The sequence below is a fragment of the Larimichthys crocea genome, chromosome XVIII (assembly GCF_000972845.2).
Source record: "Larimichthys crocea isolate SSNF chromosome XVIII, L_crocea_2.0, whole genome shotgun sequence".
Classification (NCBI taxonomy): domain Eukaryota; kingdom Metazoa; phylum Chordata; class Actinopteri; family Sciaenidae; genus Larimichthys; species Larimichthys crocea.
Window position 1 is genome coordinate 7,283,603 of NC_040028.1, and position 17,471 is coordinate 7,301,073.

Below are 17,471 nucleotides of genomic sequence, written 5' to 3' on the forward strand. Positions count from 1 at the left end.
TGGAGTAGAGGATGCAAGAAAGTATAAGAGGAGAAAGATAGACTTAGAAAAAAATGTTGTAATTAAAGTGAAGCTAATTACTTCTCCCCTTCTTAGACTTCCACAATGATTGGATGTGGTTTTGAATGCACTTTTGTAATGAGCAGTGCACCACTGAAATTAAAATACTATCACTAACAACGTGAGGTTTTGCAGCAAACAACTACCATAAACTTCCTAATAATAAAACACTTAAAAGGTATGTGCGGTAGATGTTTTTGCATGCATTTTAGAGCAATTAATAGCCTAATTCCTCACTGGTTCTCATAGCACTGTAGTTTTTTTTATGATCCCAATCTCTGATGATGATATGGATTGTTTTCCTTGAATGTACACACACACTACCTGCTTCTCTGCCTATAGCTGAAAGCACCTGCTCCCCAGACCAGTTCCAGTGCAAGGCCTCTATGCACTGCATCTCCAAACTCTGGGTTTGTGATGAGGACCCTGACTGTGCAGACGGGTCAGATGAGGCTAATTGCGGTGAGTTGTGGAAACCCACTTAACCATAAATCACAGCACTTCACTTATTTTTCAGTTAAAGGGGAAGGAATCTGATTTAATCTGAATTAATTTTACACTTGACTTCACCCCAGTCTGACTCAGTCCTTCTACTTGTTCTCACGGCTTCTCTCATTCTCCTGAGGGAGAATACCACGAAGGACAACTGTCCCTTTCATCAATAAGAGCTCAGCATCATGATCATAGGTTGCCTCACATTTTTAACAGCTGTCACTGTTATTGTGTACTGTAATTTCACAAACATTCATATATAATCAAACTGAGGGTCTTCCCGGTGGCATATGTTGTAATTTCGGTTTAAGATCCTATTACTTGGAAAGGTAAACCGCCTTTTCACTACTACCCAAAGGGATTTTATGTACTTGACATGCCTCTATAAAGAGCCACAATTTGTCGATCAAAACAACTTCACAATTGTACAAAGCTGTGTAAAATGTTACCACACTAAAATAAGCTGAACAATCCTCCTGCCTTGTTCTAAAGAAATAAGCTAGATAAAGCCACTATTCCATTTGAAGTTTTCAGAGAGCATCTATTGTGTCTCTCTTATTTGTCTAATTTGTCTCAAAATGTTTGTGCAGATGTAATGAAATACAAATGTAATATTGAAATATTTCATTATTTGTATATGAAATATTGTATATGGAATTGAGTATCATTCCAGGACTTTTATCCTGGAGGACTGATTGTCATTATTGTTTTGTGAATTAACCCCTTTCCATCGAGGTCTTTATTTGCTATTGAGCTTTGAAAGGAACATTTGGTATTTAGGTACAAAATGCAACTTTTGTAAGACTTGATAAGGCTGCTGTCATTATGCTATACAACTACCATTATATACAACTCTTCATCATCTAAAAAAAGTAGCTGTTTATGCGCTCTCCTTGTGGAGTCATATGCAGAACATAAACCTCATAAACCTCCCAACCTAAGTGAGGATTCGTGCAAACTGAATTCTGCAGGAAATATAAGGAAAGGTGGAAAAACAGTAACACGTAGGCTACCAAATGATGCAGATGAATTAAACATTGCTCATCCTATACAAACCTGTCAATTTTGGCTGCTTTCCTTATGTATGCTTGTTTTAGCAAGTGATTTGTGTCACCCACCAAGCAAACAAATGCAAGCTTTCATAGGCATGAGACAAATCAGTCAGTCGTGTGTGTGTGTGTGTTTGGTGTAAGTGCTGCTGCTTCATAAGTGTGACATTGGAAAAACATAATTTCTGGCTGTTACGCAGCTTGCACAAAATTGCAGCCTGATTGTTAATAATTAAAAGATTAAAAGAGTATACACTTTGATGTTTGAGGTCTCACACTTTCTCTCAATAGATTTCTTTGTAATTTTTTGTTGGTTTCATATGGATATTTTTATTCAGTGTCAATTAACTTGAGGAGACCCTGATGTAATATTCAGTAAATGTTTATTCCACTCTGTGTAGTTTACTGATGTTTGACTTTGGCCCCTCAAACTGTATCCTCTGCAGTGTATGTCAGAGTCTTCATCACCTAAAAACTTCCCCCCACTCTGGAGCAGATGAAAAAGCTAATGCTGCTTTATAGCTTTATTTCATTTTCGCTTTGAATTACCTCTGACTGTTAAAGGAAGTTTTGCTTGTTAGCACCGTAATGAGCTCTGACTTGGCAGGAAAATATTGTTTTTTTTCTTCCTGTGTCACATCTTTTATATGCTGTAAGTGACTGAGCTTCTTCCTAATGAATTGCTGCCTCGTGTGTTCCGCTGCTGCACTCAGCTTTCCCTCCTGATTCTCTCCTCCTGCTGTCATGTTGGAAAGAGATCCAGGCAGAATCTGCCACCCTCCTCTTTTGACGCATCTCTTCCCTAACTGATAACAGCGTTACCTTGGCCATTATCCCTGACGATGTCTGTACTGAAATGACTTTTTAAAAGGAAGCTCTTAGTTTGACTTTGAAAACCTATTCTGCTGAAGTATTGCAGGAGCAAATATCAAAGCATCTTTGCATCTCATCCTTCTGAAACAAATGCAGATCTGGCATACTTCTAAACCTGGCCATTAATGCTGGAACTGGTGATGCACACACACACACACACACACACACACACACACACACACACACACACACCATCCCAAGCAGAGTCAGTTTAATAAAATACAGTAAATAAACAGAGTCAAAAGAAGACTCTCAAATGCCATTTATTGCATTTTGTAGGTGACATTTTGTAGCCGGGATCCAGACCTCTGAATCGCCCACATCGCTGAATTTTTCAGTCTGATTACCATGCTTGACATTTTGAGTAGGAGGCACTACCTCAGTTTTGACCCAAATCTTGCAACCGTATTTACTTCTGGCTTATGTGTTAAAGGTGTACACTATTTTCACACCTTGTGTACAAGATGATTAGGCTTTATTATTTTGACTTTTCTGTATTAAAACAAATCTATATTCATGGAATTGTTTTTCCCATTTTTCTCTTCAGCTGTTTCCTCATCACAAGAGGCTATATGTTTCACTGTAAACTGTAGAGATCAGAATCTTCTTGCCCCAGGAACCACAGACATTAAATAATACTAACTAAATCAAAGGGAAAATTAAAGACAAATAAGTGCTCCTATAAATTAAATTATTATTACATCTTGACCAACTGCTGTCACTGTCTGAAAGAGAAGGCATTTTAAATATCATTACATCACTGTCGACACACAGAAACACAGCTTGGGTTCTGTATATAACAAAACCGAAATCTAATCTTCCAGAATCTGTTGAGTTCTGAAATTCTCTTGGATGTTTTCATGAAGAAAGTTCAATCTTGCCAACTTCCTGCCACATATTCTGTTGAGGATGATTGGTAGCATAGTCAGGTATTTCATCTTACGGTGTGTTAGCCTCGGGAGTGCACACTGCGTTTTGAACTCAGTGTCAGAGTTGCTTGGGGAAATCCTGAGGAAACGATGATTACACGTAGAAAATATGATAGCTAGCATACTATTAATATTCATGCTCTTTGAAGCCATTTTCATCTTCGTGTTTGTTTGCTCCTGATGAAAAAGATGAAAAGACCTGCGGACCTCATGAATTCCGCTGCGAGAATAACAACTGCATCCCAGACCACTGGAGGTGTGACAGCCAGAATGACTGTGGAGACAACTCAGACGAGGAGAACTGCAGTGAGTATCTGACTCTTTCACTTTTTGTCAGCTCAGTTTGTTCATTTATATACACTGTTGACGTTTCTACGTACACTTAGGCAGTGAAGAATTGGACACCTGGGAGTAGCTCCTATCACCATAACCCCCTACCAACACCTCTTTTATTCTCTCTCTCTCTCTCTTACACACACACACACACACAGTCCTGTACCTTTACACCCTGGGTAATGTTTCTCACTATCAAGTCAGCCAGGCTCAACTCTCTCTTTAAAGCTTACTCTTATTATCTGTGCTATTTCTCTGAGACTCTCGAGTTCCTGATATCATCTCTTCTCCGTAATTTACCAAGCTCATATTCCCTTTTGTTTAGATATTCAACATCACATCAGAGGAAAACTTTTTTATTTACTCATGAAATGACACTGGTAACCCACCTCATTAAATTTTATATCTTTTGAGTTCCTTGCATGTATGTGCGTGTGTGTGAGAGAGAGAGCGAGAGAGAATTGAGTGGAATTGTTTGCCTGTACATCATGAGTGTGTGTATGCCTTCTGTGTGTTTTTGCTGTGTATGCATCATTTGTGTGATTTATTAGACGCATATTCCCCATACCTATTAATGTCACTTAAAATGCAAATAAAAGCCAGTCAAGTGTTGGATGGCAAAGAATTAAGCAGGTGGACCAACAGACAGTGGAGAGCCTTGCAAATCAGATTTTGCTGCAATGCCTGCTGGGAGTCTCTGTTGCAGCACAACTCATAACACACACCCTTCGCTAGCTAACAGTCCATGATAACAAGGGGAGGGCCCAGACAGTGAATCTGATGCAGCTGTTTAGCTGCGCCCTAATATTGTCCTCAGGGACAGACTTGCACTAAATGGCAGATACAAGATTTTTGGCTTCAGAGAGGATGGTGCCCCTCCACTGAGAGAGCAGCATGAATAAATGTATTTACATCTTGATCAGCTTTGCCAGTTTCTTAACTTTTAATACAAAATGACTCTAATTAGTTGAAACGATGGTTATGCCAAAGTATTAGCATGAGATTCTAAGCACAGAACATTTGGCTGATAACTGTACCAGGGGATGTATGTTTGTTGTGTATAGTGCTGGAAAAATAATCAGTTTGGCATATAATGTCTGTTTTTTCTTTGTTTGTTTTTTTTCTCAACTTAGAGCCTGTCACCTGTAACCACAAGGACTTTGCCTGTGCTAACGGAGACTGCATCTCCTCCAGATTTCGCTGTGATGGAGACTATGACTGTCTGGATAATTCAGATGAGGCCAGTGTCTGAGATATGTGTACTAATTTCTTATAAATCAAAGAGGAAGGTAAACCCACGAGTGCTGCTAATGAGGCACAGATATTAGCAAGACACTAAATTAAGAATAAAATACTGCACACATACTGAACACTTCAAAGTAGCTCCAAAAGAAAAATCCTTTGAAAGCAAACACCAACACTGAGTACATTTTGCTTTTTGTCAGTGTGAATAGAAATCATATCCAACACCTGTCTTGTATAACCATCTGCTAGCCATTGTATCCTGTAATTAGAGAGTCAATACTGGTGATTATGAAAATTACGGGTCGGTTTACACAACAATGAAATATTGTGAAGACAATACATAATGCATAGATGTACTTAACACTTGAAAATGACAGTGTATACAGACTAAATTACACATATGGATACTGCAATTTAGTATGAAATTGATTGAACATTTACATTTGTATCTAAGCTTGCAACCTAAGTACACATTAAATATCCCAATTTAAAAAAGGAAATGAAATTGGATGGGTATATTGTCCCTTGCAAAAAAAAAATAAAAAATCCCATTCTAGACACAGTTCATTGTACTGATCCAAATCTCCTTGTCACGGTCGCAACATTCGAAAACAGTGCTGGGCAGAAATACCTTCTGTTCATTTGTTCCTCAACATCCTAATCCTTCATACCTCTTAACAAAACAAAAGCTGCTTGTTTTGTTCATAAATATGCTTGAATATCTGCATGTGTAAAGCTTCAATTTGCCATTGTAATGATACTCTCTTGTAAGATGTAAAGAAATGAACCCAAATGTGCCTTTATCTAGCACCGCATGGTGTAAAGAGATTTTTGCAGGAGCCATACAAAGAATGCCCCATCAGTGGTAATGACACAGTGCAATTCATAATTCAAGGACAAAGGCTTGTTATTATGATTCATTATTCTTGTTAATTTATTGCTCTGTTCAACATTTGCACAGCGATTTTATATATAATCCCTCTCCATGCAAAGCAGTGCAACCCTAATTAACCCTTTATTATGTGTCTCCCCAGTGCCAGCTTTCTGGGTCAGTGCAGACAGATAGTTTCAGGAAAGAAAGTTGTCTTTCAATCAGCATTACAATCACAGTGATTATTACATTTATTCATTCATAGTGGCCGTCACTGGGTAGATTGATAATGGAGACGTTCCAGATACCAGTCAAAATGTTTCACAGATTAAAAGTTGTTTTTTTTAATCATAACTCTCTATAATAATCTTATTATGACAGTGACTTTCTTCTGTATGTTTATGTTATGTTTTTACTGTATTTATTTACAGAAAGGCTGTGAGGAACACTGTGCAGATGACCAGTTCCGGTGTCACAACAACCTTTGCATCTCATTGAAGTGGCTCTGTGATGGCCAAGAAGACTGCAAGATGGGGGAAGATGAGAGAAACTGCCAGGGAACAGGTGCAAAACAGATGTACTCTAGTTTGTAAATGAATCGTGAGAAGTACTATTGAGCACCATTTGGTACATAGAAGATTGCCTGTTTCTATTCTCTGGAATGTTATTTATTTATTTGCTTTTTCATATGGGCAGAGTTCATACAATTTATTTTGCTGAAAGAAAAGTGTTCTTGTCATTGTAGCTAGGAAAGGTATTGTGTATGAATCGGTGAAAGACTCAATGTTGCTCTGTGTAGGGTCATTGCAAAGCGCACAAAGCTGCACTCATGATAAATGTAAAAACATCCTGTTACCAAGGTTAGAAATTGTATTTAAAAGAACATAGCACCTCTCAGATGAGCATGAATACATTTGTGTCTATAAAAAATAAAATTAAGCAATTAGTAATAATTGCTGCAGCATATAAAAAGTGTAAAGACAAATGTATCATGTATGTGATTTTTTAGAAACATACTAAATTATCCGTGTACTTCAAAATACCTTAAAAATAAAATGTTCTACAATACAATATGGCATCATTTAGAGAGGTAGAAATAGCCTCACTTCTGCTGATTTTCTCTGTCGAGTTCTGCTGTTCATTACTTGCCAAGTACTGTGAAGCACTTTGTTCACCAGCAGGTAGTACACAGTATGAGCTCTTTGACCTGCAGGACATCATACTGTACTTAGGAGAGACAAGTTCTAATCATTTCTTTCCAAGTGCCACATTTCCAGTCCACATTACCTCACCTTAGTTTTCCACTTGTTTATTGAAGTCACCTTAGTGTTTTCTAGTTGAGAAAAGGCAGGTTGTTGACATACTTTGCCCTTCTCCAGCAGTCCCTTCATGTTCCGTGAATGAATATGTGTGTGCCAGCGGAGGGTGTGTGTCAGCCAGCCTGCGGTGTGATGGACATGACAACTGTCTGGATGGCTCAGATGAGGTCAGTGCAGCTTAATTCATAAAAAAAAAAAAAAAGCAACCAAAATCCATTCCTCTTTCAAGTAGTGTGAGTGGAGTGCAAGAGTGAAGAGCTGCTTATCCAATCATGGATCAACTGGGTTAAAACATGAGTCATTTAGTGTTTTGGTTTCCTCTGATTGCAGCTGACAACTTCACTAAAATAGACAATTTTGATGATTTGCAATGTTTCTCTGCTGACAGATTGGCTGTGTGAAGGAGTGCAGGGAAGATGAGTTCCTTTGTCTGAATCGTGCTCACTGTATCCCACGGCGTTGGCGCTGTGATGACGTGTTGGACTGCATGGACCACAGCGATGAGGAAAACTGCAGCCAAGGTAGGCATAGGTGTGACCTGCTTTGATGACTGATGTTTGGGTTCGTAATCCCTTGAGGTTAAAAATGGATTCTCATCTACCAGCTCATATCTTTACACTGCAAATGTTATCATTGAACAGATAAGTCATGTGAACCAAGTAAGTTGAGAGCATGTGGCAGAGGTAGGGATACATACAAGGTGAATGAGAAATTTGAGATGAGATGAAAGACTTTGCTTTTGAGGGGAAAAATGATGCAGGGCTGTCATCCGGGCTGGATCATTATGTAAAATGATCTGTCATTAGAATTTCGTCATAGACAGTTTTTGACTCATATCTTCTAAGGCCTAAAGCCTTTTCTACCCAATTCAGAGTGCAATTTCAAAGTCTCAGAAACTTATGTGTAATTGCAGGTGCTTTCTTCTGCCGGGCTGATGAATTCATTTGCAACAACACGTTATGCAAACTGCACACATGGGTGTGTGACGGCAAAGACGATTGTGGGGATAACTCTGATGAAGACATAGACATGTGTGGTGGGTTGAAATTGTCGCTCGCAAGGTTTCCTTTGAAGACAATTGATGCATATTTTATAAGGCATTACTATTTTCTATTTTCTAAAAGGGAATATTTCATTGTCATTTCATATGAGACTTCAAGCAGTTATTTATTTATTTTAAAGACATATCCATTAGCTTTTGGTGTCTTTTCATCCCCAGCAAAACTCCCCTGCCCTCCGACAAGGCCATTCCGTTGCAGAAATGATCACGTGTGTCTACGCACAGACCAAGTCTGCAACAAAGTGGATGACTGTGGTGACAACTCAGATGAAGAAGAGTGTGGTGAGCACAGAACGCACCAATATGAATCTCATATTGAATCTACACAAAGCAAATTTGTATGCGAAAATACAATTAAAGTTATGGTCAGTTTATTAAACAGAGTGCAGATTTCTGCTTCTGTTATTTGATAACCATACTCCCCTGATGCACTTGTCCTTGATCCACAGAGGTGCAGATATTTTTTTCATTCTGATAAAATAAAAGTGCAGCCCACTGCTGGTTGTAAACTTTAAAACTAAACCACTGGTTTCCAGCGTTTGCAGTGTGTGACCCCTAAATGCAGCAGTGTTTACTTATGACCCTTCATCACGTGTCTATAAGTTAAAGTTAAATTACTCTTTTTCAACCTGTGCATTATCTAGTGAGAATTATGAAACAACGTGTTTTGCATACAGAGTGTGTGAGTCAACATATCTTTTTTATATACCAATAGTTAGCTGCAAGGGCATTATCACCAGTGAGTTTGTTTACAAATGGAAGGCAGGGGGTAAATGAGACATTTACGAGATTCATTGTAAAACATTTTGCTGTACTTAACATTCTTGAGTTGAAAATTGTCTTTTATTTTCTGAAATCCCAAAGGCATAACCACTGCCGGTCCTCTTGAACGATCACATAAAGCAGACAGGAGAGGAAGGGACAAATCACTTCTTCTGCTCATCTTTCACTCTTTCCTTCCTCCTGTCCTTCATTCGTCTTCCTCTCTGATTCCATTGATACATCCATCCATCTTTTACCTCAGTCCATTACCTCTCACCATTGTATGCTTCTTCATCATTTCAATCTCACCTTAATCCACTGTCCCCTGTCCCCACTGTTCCCCCCATCTACCTCTCTTTCATACACTTTTCTTCTGTCCCATCATTCTCTGTTGTGCTTGATGTGTTTTTCTTTCTGTATATTTTGCTATGAAAGATGAAAACTGATAGCCAAAATAAATCAGCAAACAGACTCAGCATTTGCAGGCAAGAAAGGGAGATACTTAGCAAATTCGCTGTGATAGTTTATATCCTTGATTTTAAAAATGGCTACAAATTGACTGAGTTATGGTTTGACTGAAACATTCACAAAGAACAGTGCTGTGTTACTGTCTTGCTGTTTTGCAGCACGTAACCAGAGTAATCTGGGACATTAAAAGTAATAAGACAATGTGACATTTCAAAATTTGCTTCTTGTACTACAACATCTTTTGAGTCTACAATAAAATAAAAAAATAAATAATAGCAGCATGTTTGCTCTTGAATTTCTGTTCCTGCATGAGTTATATCAGTTCTGCGAGTTCACTGGCAAAAACAGAAAAACATCGTTTTTAAAATTGATAAACCAACACTGGTTTTATTGATATTCCCCTGAGTGCACAAAAAAAAATGATTTAAGAAAATTGCAAAAAATTGAGATATGTAATCAAAACAACCCAACATCTGTTTGGAGTGCACCAAAAACATGATTTAGGAAAATAAATAAAAGGAGAGATATCTGTTTTTGAAATGAACTTTTCTGTTGCCTTTTCAACTGACACTGTGTTTACTGAAGCAGAGGTGGTAGCTGGAAGACCTCGGCCTTGTGGGAAGACAGAGTTCACCTGTAGTAACCAACGCTGCATCCCAATCCAGTTGCAGTGTGACCTTTTCAGTGACTGCGGAGATGGCGGCTCAGACGAGCAAGACTGCAAGGCCTGTAAGTGCCAGCAACAGTTAACTCAAGCTGACAGATCAAAGAAGAATTCAGAAGAGATGAAAAGTAGAGAATGTCACGACGATGTTATCAGGACCGCAGCATTTTCCTCATTTTAAATGTGATGTTTTGTTATTTATGGTAATATATGTATGCCCATGTTTGAGTTGTGTTGTGTACTATATGAAAGACAGTGATGCCCTCTTGGCTTTTGCACATCAAAAGAAAAACACAGCAGGTGGCTATGATGCAGAGGACTGAAGTGTAATCAAAGTCCTGTCTTCATTTGTAGTTTCCAGCGGAGATGTCTGCGGGAAGAAAACAAATCCATGTGGAGAGGATGCAATTTGCAACCATACAAATGTTAATGCTATATGCCAGTGCAAAGCTGGCTTTAAGAGGAACCTAAAGACGGGCCAGTGTGAAGGTAATTTTCAGTTTTATTCTCTTTTCCCATTACAATAGTTAACAGTGGAGCAATATTTTTTTCCTTGGGCTGGTGCATTAACATTTTTTTCCCTTAAATCAACCCGGATAGGATATGGCATGGGTTCAAATTTTTGTAAATAATGTCAACTATATATAAAATTAGAAATTTGAAAGCTAATATTAAGATGCAAAATACATTCCATTCAGAAGATGGTTTAATTGGACACAATGTGGCTATTTCAGTTGTGTCAAGTCCTGTCAAAACATGTCAAACTAAAGCCTTGAGTTTCACAACAGACTTAGTTTCAAACTGGCAGTCTTCCCCATTATTTGGAGAACCTTTTGACAGGATACCCAGTGACAGCCCCCATAATATTATGCTGATATCAGAACTACCATTAACTGTTGATGAGCCACAAAAGAGCTGCTGTGTTGTAAATAAAGGTAATGCTGAATAAAATCATAAAATAAAATATTTCTAACTGATAAAACAAGTATTTGGTTTCCAAATCTTACAGTTCTGATCCCGTCCCCCTCCCACACCTTCTCTTTAAGGCATTTTTGCTTGCCATGTCTACTCCTACTGAAGTTTTCAGTATGATTATTCGTCAACCCTTTCGACCCAGTTCCTGTTTCCCAGTTGATTGTTTTTTTGCCTAGCAGTTACTGCCTCTGCCTCAATATTATATTATCACATCTTTGTCATTTACTCTGTGCATATAATTTCCTCTTTACTAATGGGTAGACACCACCACTTCCCATTGAGAAAATTGAAAAAGGTTCATACTGTATTTATTGGTTATGCGTGTCATGTCCTGACCATAACTACTTTTGTCTTATGTGTGTCTAAAGTGTTTAATCAATGATAGCAAGTATACATACATATTTGTCTAACTTTTCTAAAGCAACCTGTGAATATTTCTTTTTTCCAGAGATAAATGAATGTCTGCAGTTTGACACATGTCCTCATTACTGCACAAACACTAAAGGGTCTTATAAGTGCACATGTGATCGAAATTACAAGGAGATCAATGGAAACTGCATAGCAAAAGGTATAACCCTAAAGTTTATTTCTCACACATCCTGAGTACAATGTTTAACTGTATTCACATGTACTGTGCTTAGATTGTCTAATACCCAAAATGGAATTTAGCCAATTTTCTTTTGTTTTCTTTTTTTACATATTAATAACTCACCGGCCAGGACCAGAAGATCGAGTGCTCTACATAGCTAATGATACTGAAATCCGAAGTTTTGTGTATCCATTTAACCAGAGCCATGGACACAAACTTCTCACTCATATTGAGGACAATGCCCGCATTATCGGGATGGATGCTCTGTTTCACCATCAAAAGTTTATCTGGGCTACCCAATTTAACCCTGGTGGAATTTTTTACAAAGACACTCTAGAAAGAAGTCAAACTAAAACAAATGTCAGAAACATTGTAAGTATATCTGTCTTTTTATTTTTTATATATAATATAATCACAGATTATTATAGATTACAAGGAAGTTAAGATAAATGTTACATTGTTTCACACACTATATTAAATGTCTCATTTCTATGACTTTTATGTGACATAATTTTAAGTGAATGTCTTGTTGAATACTGGCTTCTTATGGTTTCCAGTGCTCAGACTTCCGTCGACCCAGAGATATTTCTGCTGACTGGATCACAGGCAACATTTATTGGACTGATCACTCTCGCATGCACTGGTTCAGCTATTATACAGCCCACTGGACTAAATTACGATATTCCATAAATGTGGGGCAACTAAAGGGACCGAATTGCACCCGCTTGATTACTGACATAGCAGGAGAGCCATACGCCATTGCTGTCAATCCAGCCAGAGGGTAAGTTGTGAACATAGCTATTCTTTTTTTCTGCTGATATCTCCAAAGACACATTTCATATAGGGTGGGTTATATTACAGATATTCTGATAGCACATTCAGCTGTTTCACTGGGGCGCTAACAATCCTTAACTATCAGCTCCTATCAACAGTTGCTGCTGTTGCATAATAAAAAACCTTTTATTAGCTAAGTGCTGGAACGTGAAAGAGCTACAGAAGGTACACCCTTGAATATCAAGACAGCTCTGAGATGCTAAATTAAAGATGGGGGGGGGGGGGCATTAACGTGTTTTTTGTGCTTTTTTGCCAGAAGATCAATTTTCAGTATTTTAGAAAAAAGTGTGTTGTTTGGAAATATAATCACTTACGCATTGCTTAATGATCTCTAAAAAAAAATTTAAGCTTATCATAATCACTCAGCCACAGTGGAAGTAGCTTACTCAGTTACATTACTTATTACATTGCTTAACATTTCTCAGAACAGCTCCATCAAAGGTGCTTTGGAACGAGAAGAAGAAAGCCACCACACCCACGTGGTTGCGATACATCACTCTCGCAATGAATTTTGAGGCTTTCCAAATGTTCTCATCAGCCATTTCATTCATTTAATTTGTTGCCAAGTAAAGATGTAATTATTTGTTCCAAATGTTCATGAGTTTTAGAATTGCACTTTCATTAGGCCTCTAGATATTACATCATCCCCAAGGACAGAAACATTTATAAACATTTGTACTGAGATGCCCATCTGTACTGTTTGAGTTATTATATGCATTCATTTATCTGGCTATGCAAGTAGAAAGGCTTATTTAAATATGTACGTGCTATCTATAATTTTAAAAGTAGAGAACATCCATCCATCCGACCATTATCTGTAAACGTTTGTCCTTATCAGGGTCACAGGAGGCTGGCACCTATCCCAGCTGGCTTTGGGTGAGCGGCGGGGAACACCCTGGACAAGTCGCCAGTTTAGGGCTAACAAATAGAGACAACCAACCATTCACGCTCACAAGAAGAGAATATAAAGGAGTTAAAATGTTTCTCTTTGTTGTAGGATGATGTACTGGAGTGTAATAGGTGACCACTCTCATATCGAGGAATCAGCCATGGATGGCTCCTTACGCAGAGTGCTCTTGGAGAAAAAACTGAGAAGACCTACCGGTAGGTATTTCTGTAAAGAGCCATAAATTAATTTACATTGCTATATGTTCCTTTCCTGTTGTTGTTTTCTGCTGTTGTGATATCTTAAAAGGACCCTGTGGAGTGATGTTAGCATTTAGTGTTACGCATCACTTATTGTGTGTATCCTTAAGGCCACATAATCACGTTGAATGCATTAATTTTTTCAGAAAGGATTTCTGAAGCAGACTTTTTCAAATATTTTGAAACTTTAGTTACATTTATGCAACTAAGTGATTATACATGATTATACATATAACTACTCTGCTAAAATTCTGCCAGTGTTGAGAATGAAAGAGTGACAAAGGAGCAATAGATTTAAATTAACACCAGAAAAAAGGTAATTTTTCAAAAATGTAGGGAACATTCCAGTGAGAGATGAACAAATGAACAAAGTTGTGTGCTCATATTGTGTCATTAACCTCTTTTTATTCTAATTTTATTGAATAAATCAACAATAAAGACAAAATTGGAGTATCTTTATCAATTTGTTCATCTCTCATTGGAATTTCCCACACAAAATGTCCAGTATTTTACGATTAAATAAGGATGTGTTGCTAACAGGAACATTTTTATCTTTGTCGAAAATTGGATTAGTACTTCTTCTTCCTTCTTCAAGTCAAACATTGCTAAATTATATTTGAAAAACAGGTACCTCTATATTTTACATGATCATTACCGACATGTATTGAAATTATTCATATCTATGTCACATATATGTGACCATGTAATATAAATAAAATAGGATATATTTCTATTCACATCAAAGACATCATTCCATCACAAGCACAGAATAGCAATTAATGAAACCATGTCAACTTTTGATGCACTGCTGAATAGACAAAGCTTTTTGAATTTTACTCAATCCTACATCCACAGCAGCAGAAATGTGTAACCTGCTTTGTGGTTGTATGTGTCATCACTCAGGTTATGGCCCATATAGTATTGCATAACTATGGTGGATATATATTTATATATATATATGTATGTATATAGCATTAATCTATTCTATGATAATCTAGCTAAAGATATAGCGGACAGCGCCAAGAAAATTTATAAGTAAGGCATATCTCACAGACACTTTGAATTTGTCTATAGGGAGACACTTAGTGCTGATCTAGTTTTGAAGAGCTGCTTTGGCCTCCTTTAATTCAATGGACCCACTCTCTGTCTTGGTTACAGAAAGAGGAATTCATCATCTACGGAAAAACACAAACCTATTTAAACACCTTAGCCAGGTGCTCAATTATCCAGTCAGACTTTTGCGAGAAAGTAAAAGTGAGTCACCGGTTTGAAAATGTAATGTAAGCACACCTACACACTGCCATCAAAGTTGCAGTGCACAACACGATGGCAGATCCACTACGTTATTTTGACACAAGCAAAACGAATGTTGAATGCAAACAGCCGGAAGGAGATAGAAAAAAAAAGAAACCTTGTCTCTATCCTGTTAAACTGCCGCATACGTATAACTATTCTAACCTTAAAGTCTCCGGTATTGAAGGATTCCATGATGATCCCTGTATAATTTGTCAGGTAAATAAATCACTTTCCTTCATCCTCCCACAGGGCTGGCCATTGATTATTTCAACCAACGATTATACTGGGCAGATCCTGAGCTCTCACAGATAGGGAGCATGAGATTGGATGGCTCGGACCCTCTAGTGACAATCAGTGACAGACATGGTAAAGCCAACTGGAAACCAAAGTATAATTTATAATTTTAAACACATACTATTCCTGCTACACTTTAGTTTCCCAACTTTTTTTGTCATGTTTTTTTTATTTTTTATATCAAATTTACGACAATAATACTTCTTGTGTATCTCAGAAAGGGTAAGCTTTTAAACAATGTGTGGTAAACCATCAATCAATCTGCCCACACTGCACGTTCCTGCTTCTTCTATCCGCCACAGCATAGAGACAGACATTCATTATCCCAAGACTGCATGTCTTCTGAAAGGGTTACTTGATGTGTTTATTTTTCTCTGCTGGATTTACAGGAATTTCCCAACCATATAGAATTGATATATTTGAAGACTACATTTATGGAACTGGACTAAAACACGAGGTCTTCCGGATTCACAAGTACGGCAAACAGTCGGTGGAATTTCTCAATTTGGGGATGGAGAAGCCCACTAATGTTTTGATCTCCCACCGTTACAAACAACAAGATGGTAAATTGTCTTGATGATTTGTCTTTTCATTTTAGTATTCATGATATGTTTATATACTTTGTTCTGAGAAGTTAAAGGAAGGGAACTAGAGAGATTACAAAATATATTACAAAATGCAACCTCATTATATATGTATTCATAGTTTTTGTTTTACTGTTATAGTTAAAGTTTTAGGTATGACTTTTGTTGATTGAATTAAGAGCAATTTAAAATGTGTTTCTTCTAATGCCCATGACGGTTATTTACACATGTTAAGACATGCACACAGTATTTATAAGGAAAATTAAACATGTATGAAATGTAATATTCAACATTTCACCACATTAGACTTGCCTTGAGACCAACAACAGGTAATGTACAGTATTAAATACAGCAGTGGTGCACCAACAAACATACATAACTGATTATAAAGGATATTTTACCATCATGTAGCCAAAGAAAGTCATGGTACATAATTTAATGTAGACAATCTATCAACATAACTTCTGTGTATGGTTGCTGGGACAGATATAGGATAAAGGATTGACTCACTAAATAGCTTCCACTTTGTGTTTCTGTGTGAATGTTGAAGGGCATTCTTGTTAAAGTTATGCAAACAACATACAACATAGGATGCAAATATAGGATAATCACAGAGAGATTATCTATGAGACAAGTTTCAGGTGTGTGACATAAATAAAAAACATTGATCAGACACAGTCAAACAGTAAAACTGTCCCCCTCACTTCTCATATAGTAGGCTGAATTCAGGTATTTGTTACATCTCTGGTGTTAATGGTTACAGAGCATCAGACAGCTCAGTCTTGGTCAGTTTTTCACTTAAAGGGCAGCTCTTCCATTCCCCAGAGACTCATTAGGACAGCCATGTAGTATGTTGTCTGTGGGCAGAAGATGTACACAGCCTGCGAAAAGGTTTGACATGAAGGCCTGATGTCTTCAGCAAAAACCTAACAACAATTATATTTGTTCTGTTGTTTTGTCTTTATGTGTTGTAAGAGAAATCTGAGTGCTGATGTTTAGTATATTCTGTATGTATCAATATTGTAACAATATTGCATAGTTTCATTTAAAAAATGACTTAAAAACTCTTAATCTATCTAATTCACATCCTAATTGTAGATCCATTTTACGAGTGCAGTTTTTAAACAATTTAGTTTCTCTGTCTAATGCACCTATAATTTGAACCCAGTTGGTTTCCCCTCTTTAGCACTGTTAGAACATTAATTTTAAATGAGTGATTGCCAGACCTCTAGCATACAGATCCTGATTAGCAGTATTAAACCTATAATGCAACCCGCCTGTGCAAAATTTGTAATTTTAATTAATTCAGAGTACTTTCTCATAAGATGTTCATTTTATTTTGAACTGTAGGCGGCAGCCAGAAGAGCACTTCAGAGTGCCACCAATCAATTAAAACAATGGGAAATTGTTTGCATGTTCCACAGTCGTTGATTATTCAATCTGCAGATGTGAAGTTATTCATATGCTTTAGCCTTGTGCCTCTCTCGGCTTCAAGAAAATAACAGCCTTCAAAACAGAATTTAAGCTCTTGAAATAAATAGTTTTACTCTGATATAGAACAAACAGTCTTTTCACAAACAAATGAGTCTTTCTCATCTCAGGCCAGACTGACAGATTATGTTTTTGGC

The 17,471-nt window shown here is 37.4% G+C and overlaps 1 protein-coding gene across 1 annotated transcript in view; it reads left to right on the forward strand.

Moving 5' to 3' along the window:
* The window catches only part of lrp1bb (low density lipoprotein receptor-related protein 1Bb), a 234,865-nt gene that overhangs the window by 200,301 nt on the left and 17,093 nt on the right, over positions 1 to 17,471 (forward strand). Inside the window, exons 66-81 of the mRNA XM_027291061.1 lie at positions 403 to 522; positions 3,593 to 3,709; positions 4,870 to 4,976; positions 6,284 to 6,416; positions 7,232 to 7,338; positions 7,560 to 7,692; positions 8,085 to 8,207; positions 8,391 to 8,513; positions 10,050 to 10,190; positions 10,480 to 10,614; positions 11,549 to 11,668; positions 11,820 to 12,061; positions 12,247 to 12,470; positions 13,521 to 13,627; positions 15,215 to 15,331; positions 15,649 to 15,822. Coding sequence (XP_027146862.1) covers positions 403 to 522; positions 3,593 to 3,709; positions 4,870 to 4,976; positions 6,284 to 6,416; positions 7,232 to 7,338; positions 7,560 to 7,692; positions 8,085 to 8,207; positions 8,391 to 8,513; positions 10,050 to 10,190; positions 10,480 to 10,614; positions 11,549 to 11,668; positions 11,820 to 12,061; positions 12,247 to 12,470; positions 13,521 to 13,627; positions 15,215 to 15,331; positions 15,649 to 15,822 — 2,223 coding nt within the window. The remainder of the gene's footprint in view (positions 1 to 402; positions 523 to 3,592; positions 3,710 to 4,869; positions 4,977 to 6,283; positions 6,417 to 7,231; positions 7,339 to 7,559; positions 7,693 to 8,084; positions 8,208 to 8,390; positions 8,514 to 10,049; positions 10,191 to 10,479; positions 10,615 to 11,548; positions 11,669 to 11,819; positions 12,062 to 12,246; positions 12,471 to 13,520; positions 13,628 to 15,214; positions 15,332 to 15,648; positions 15,823 to 17,471) is intronic.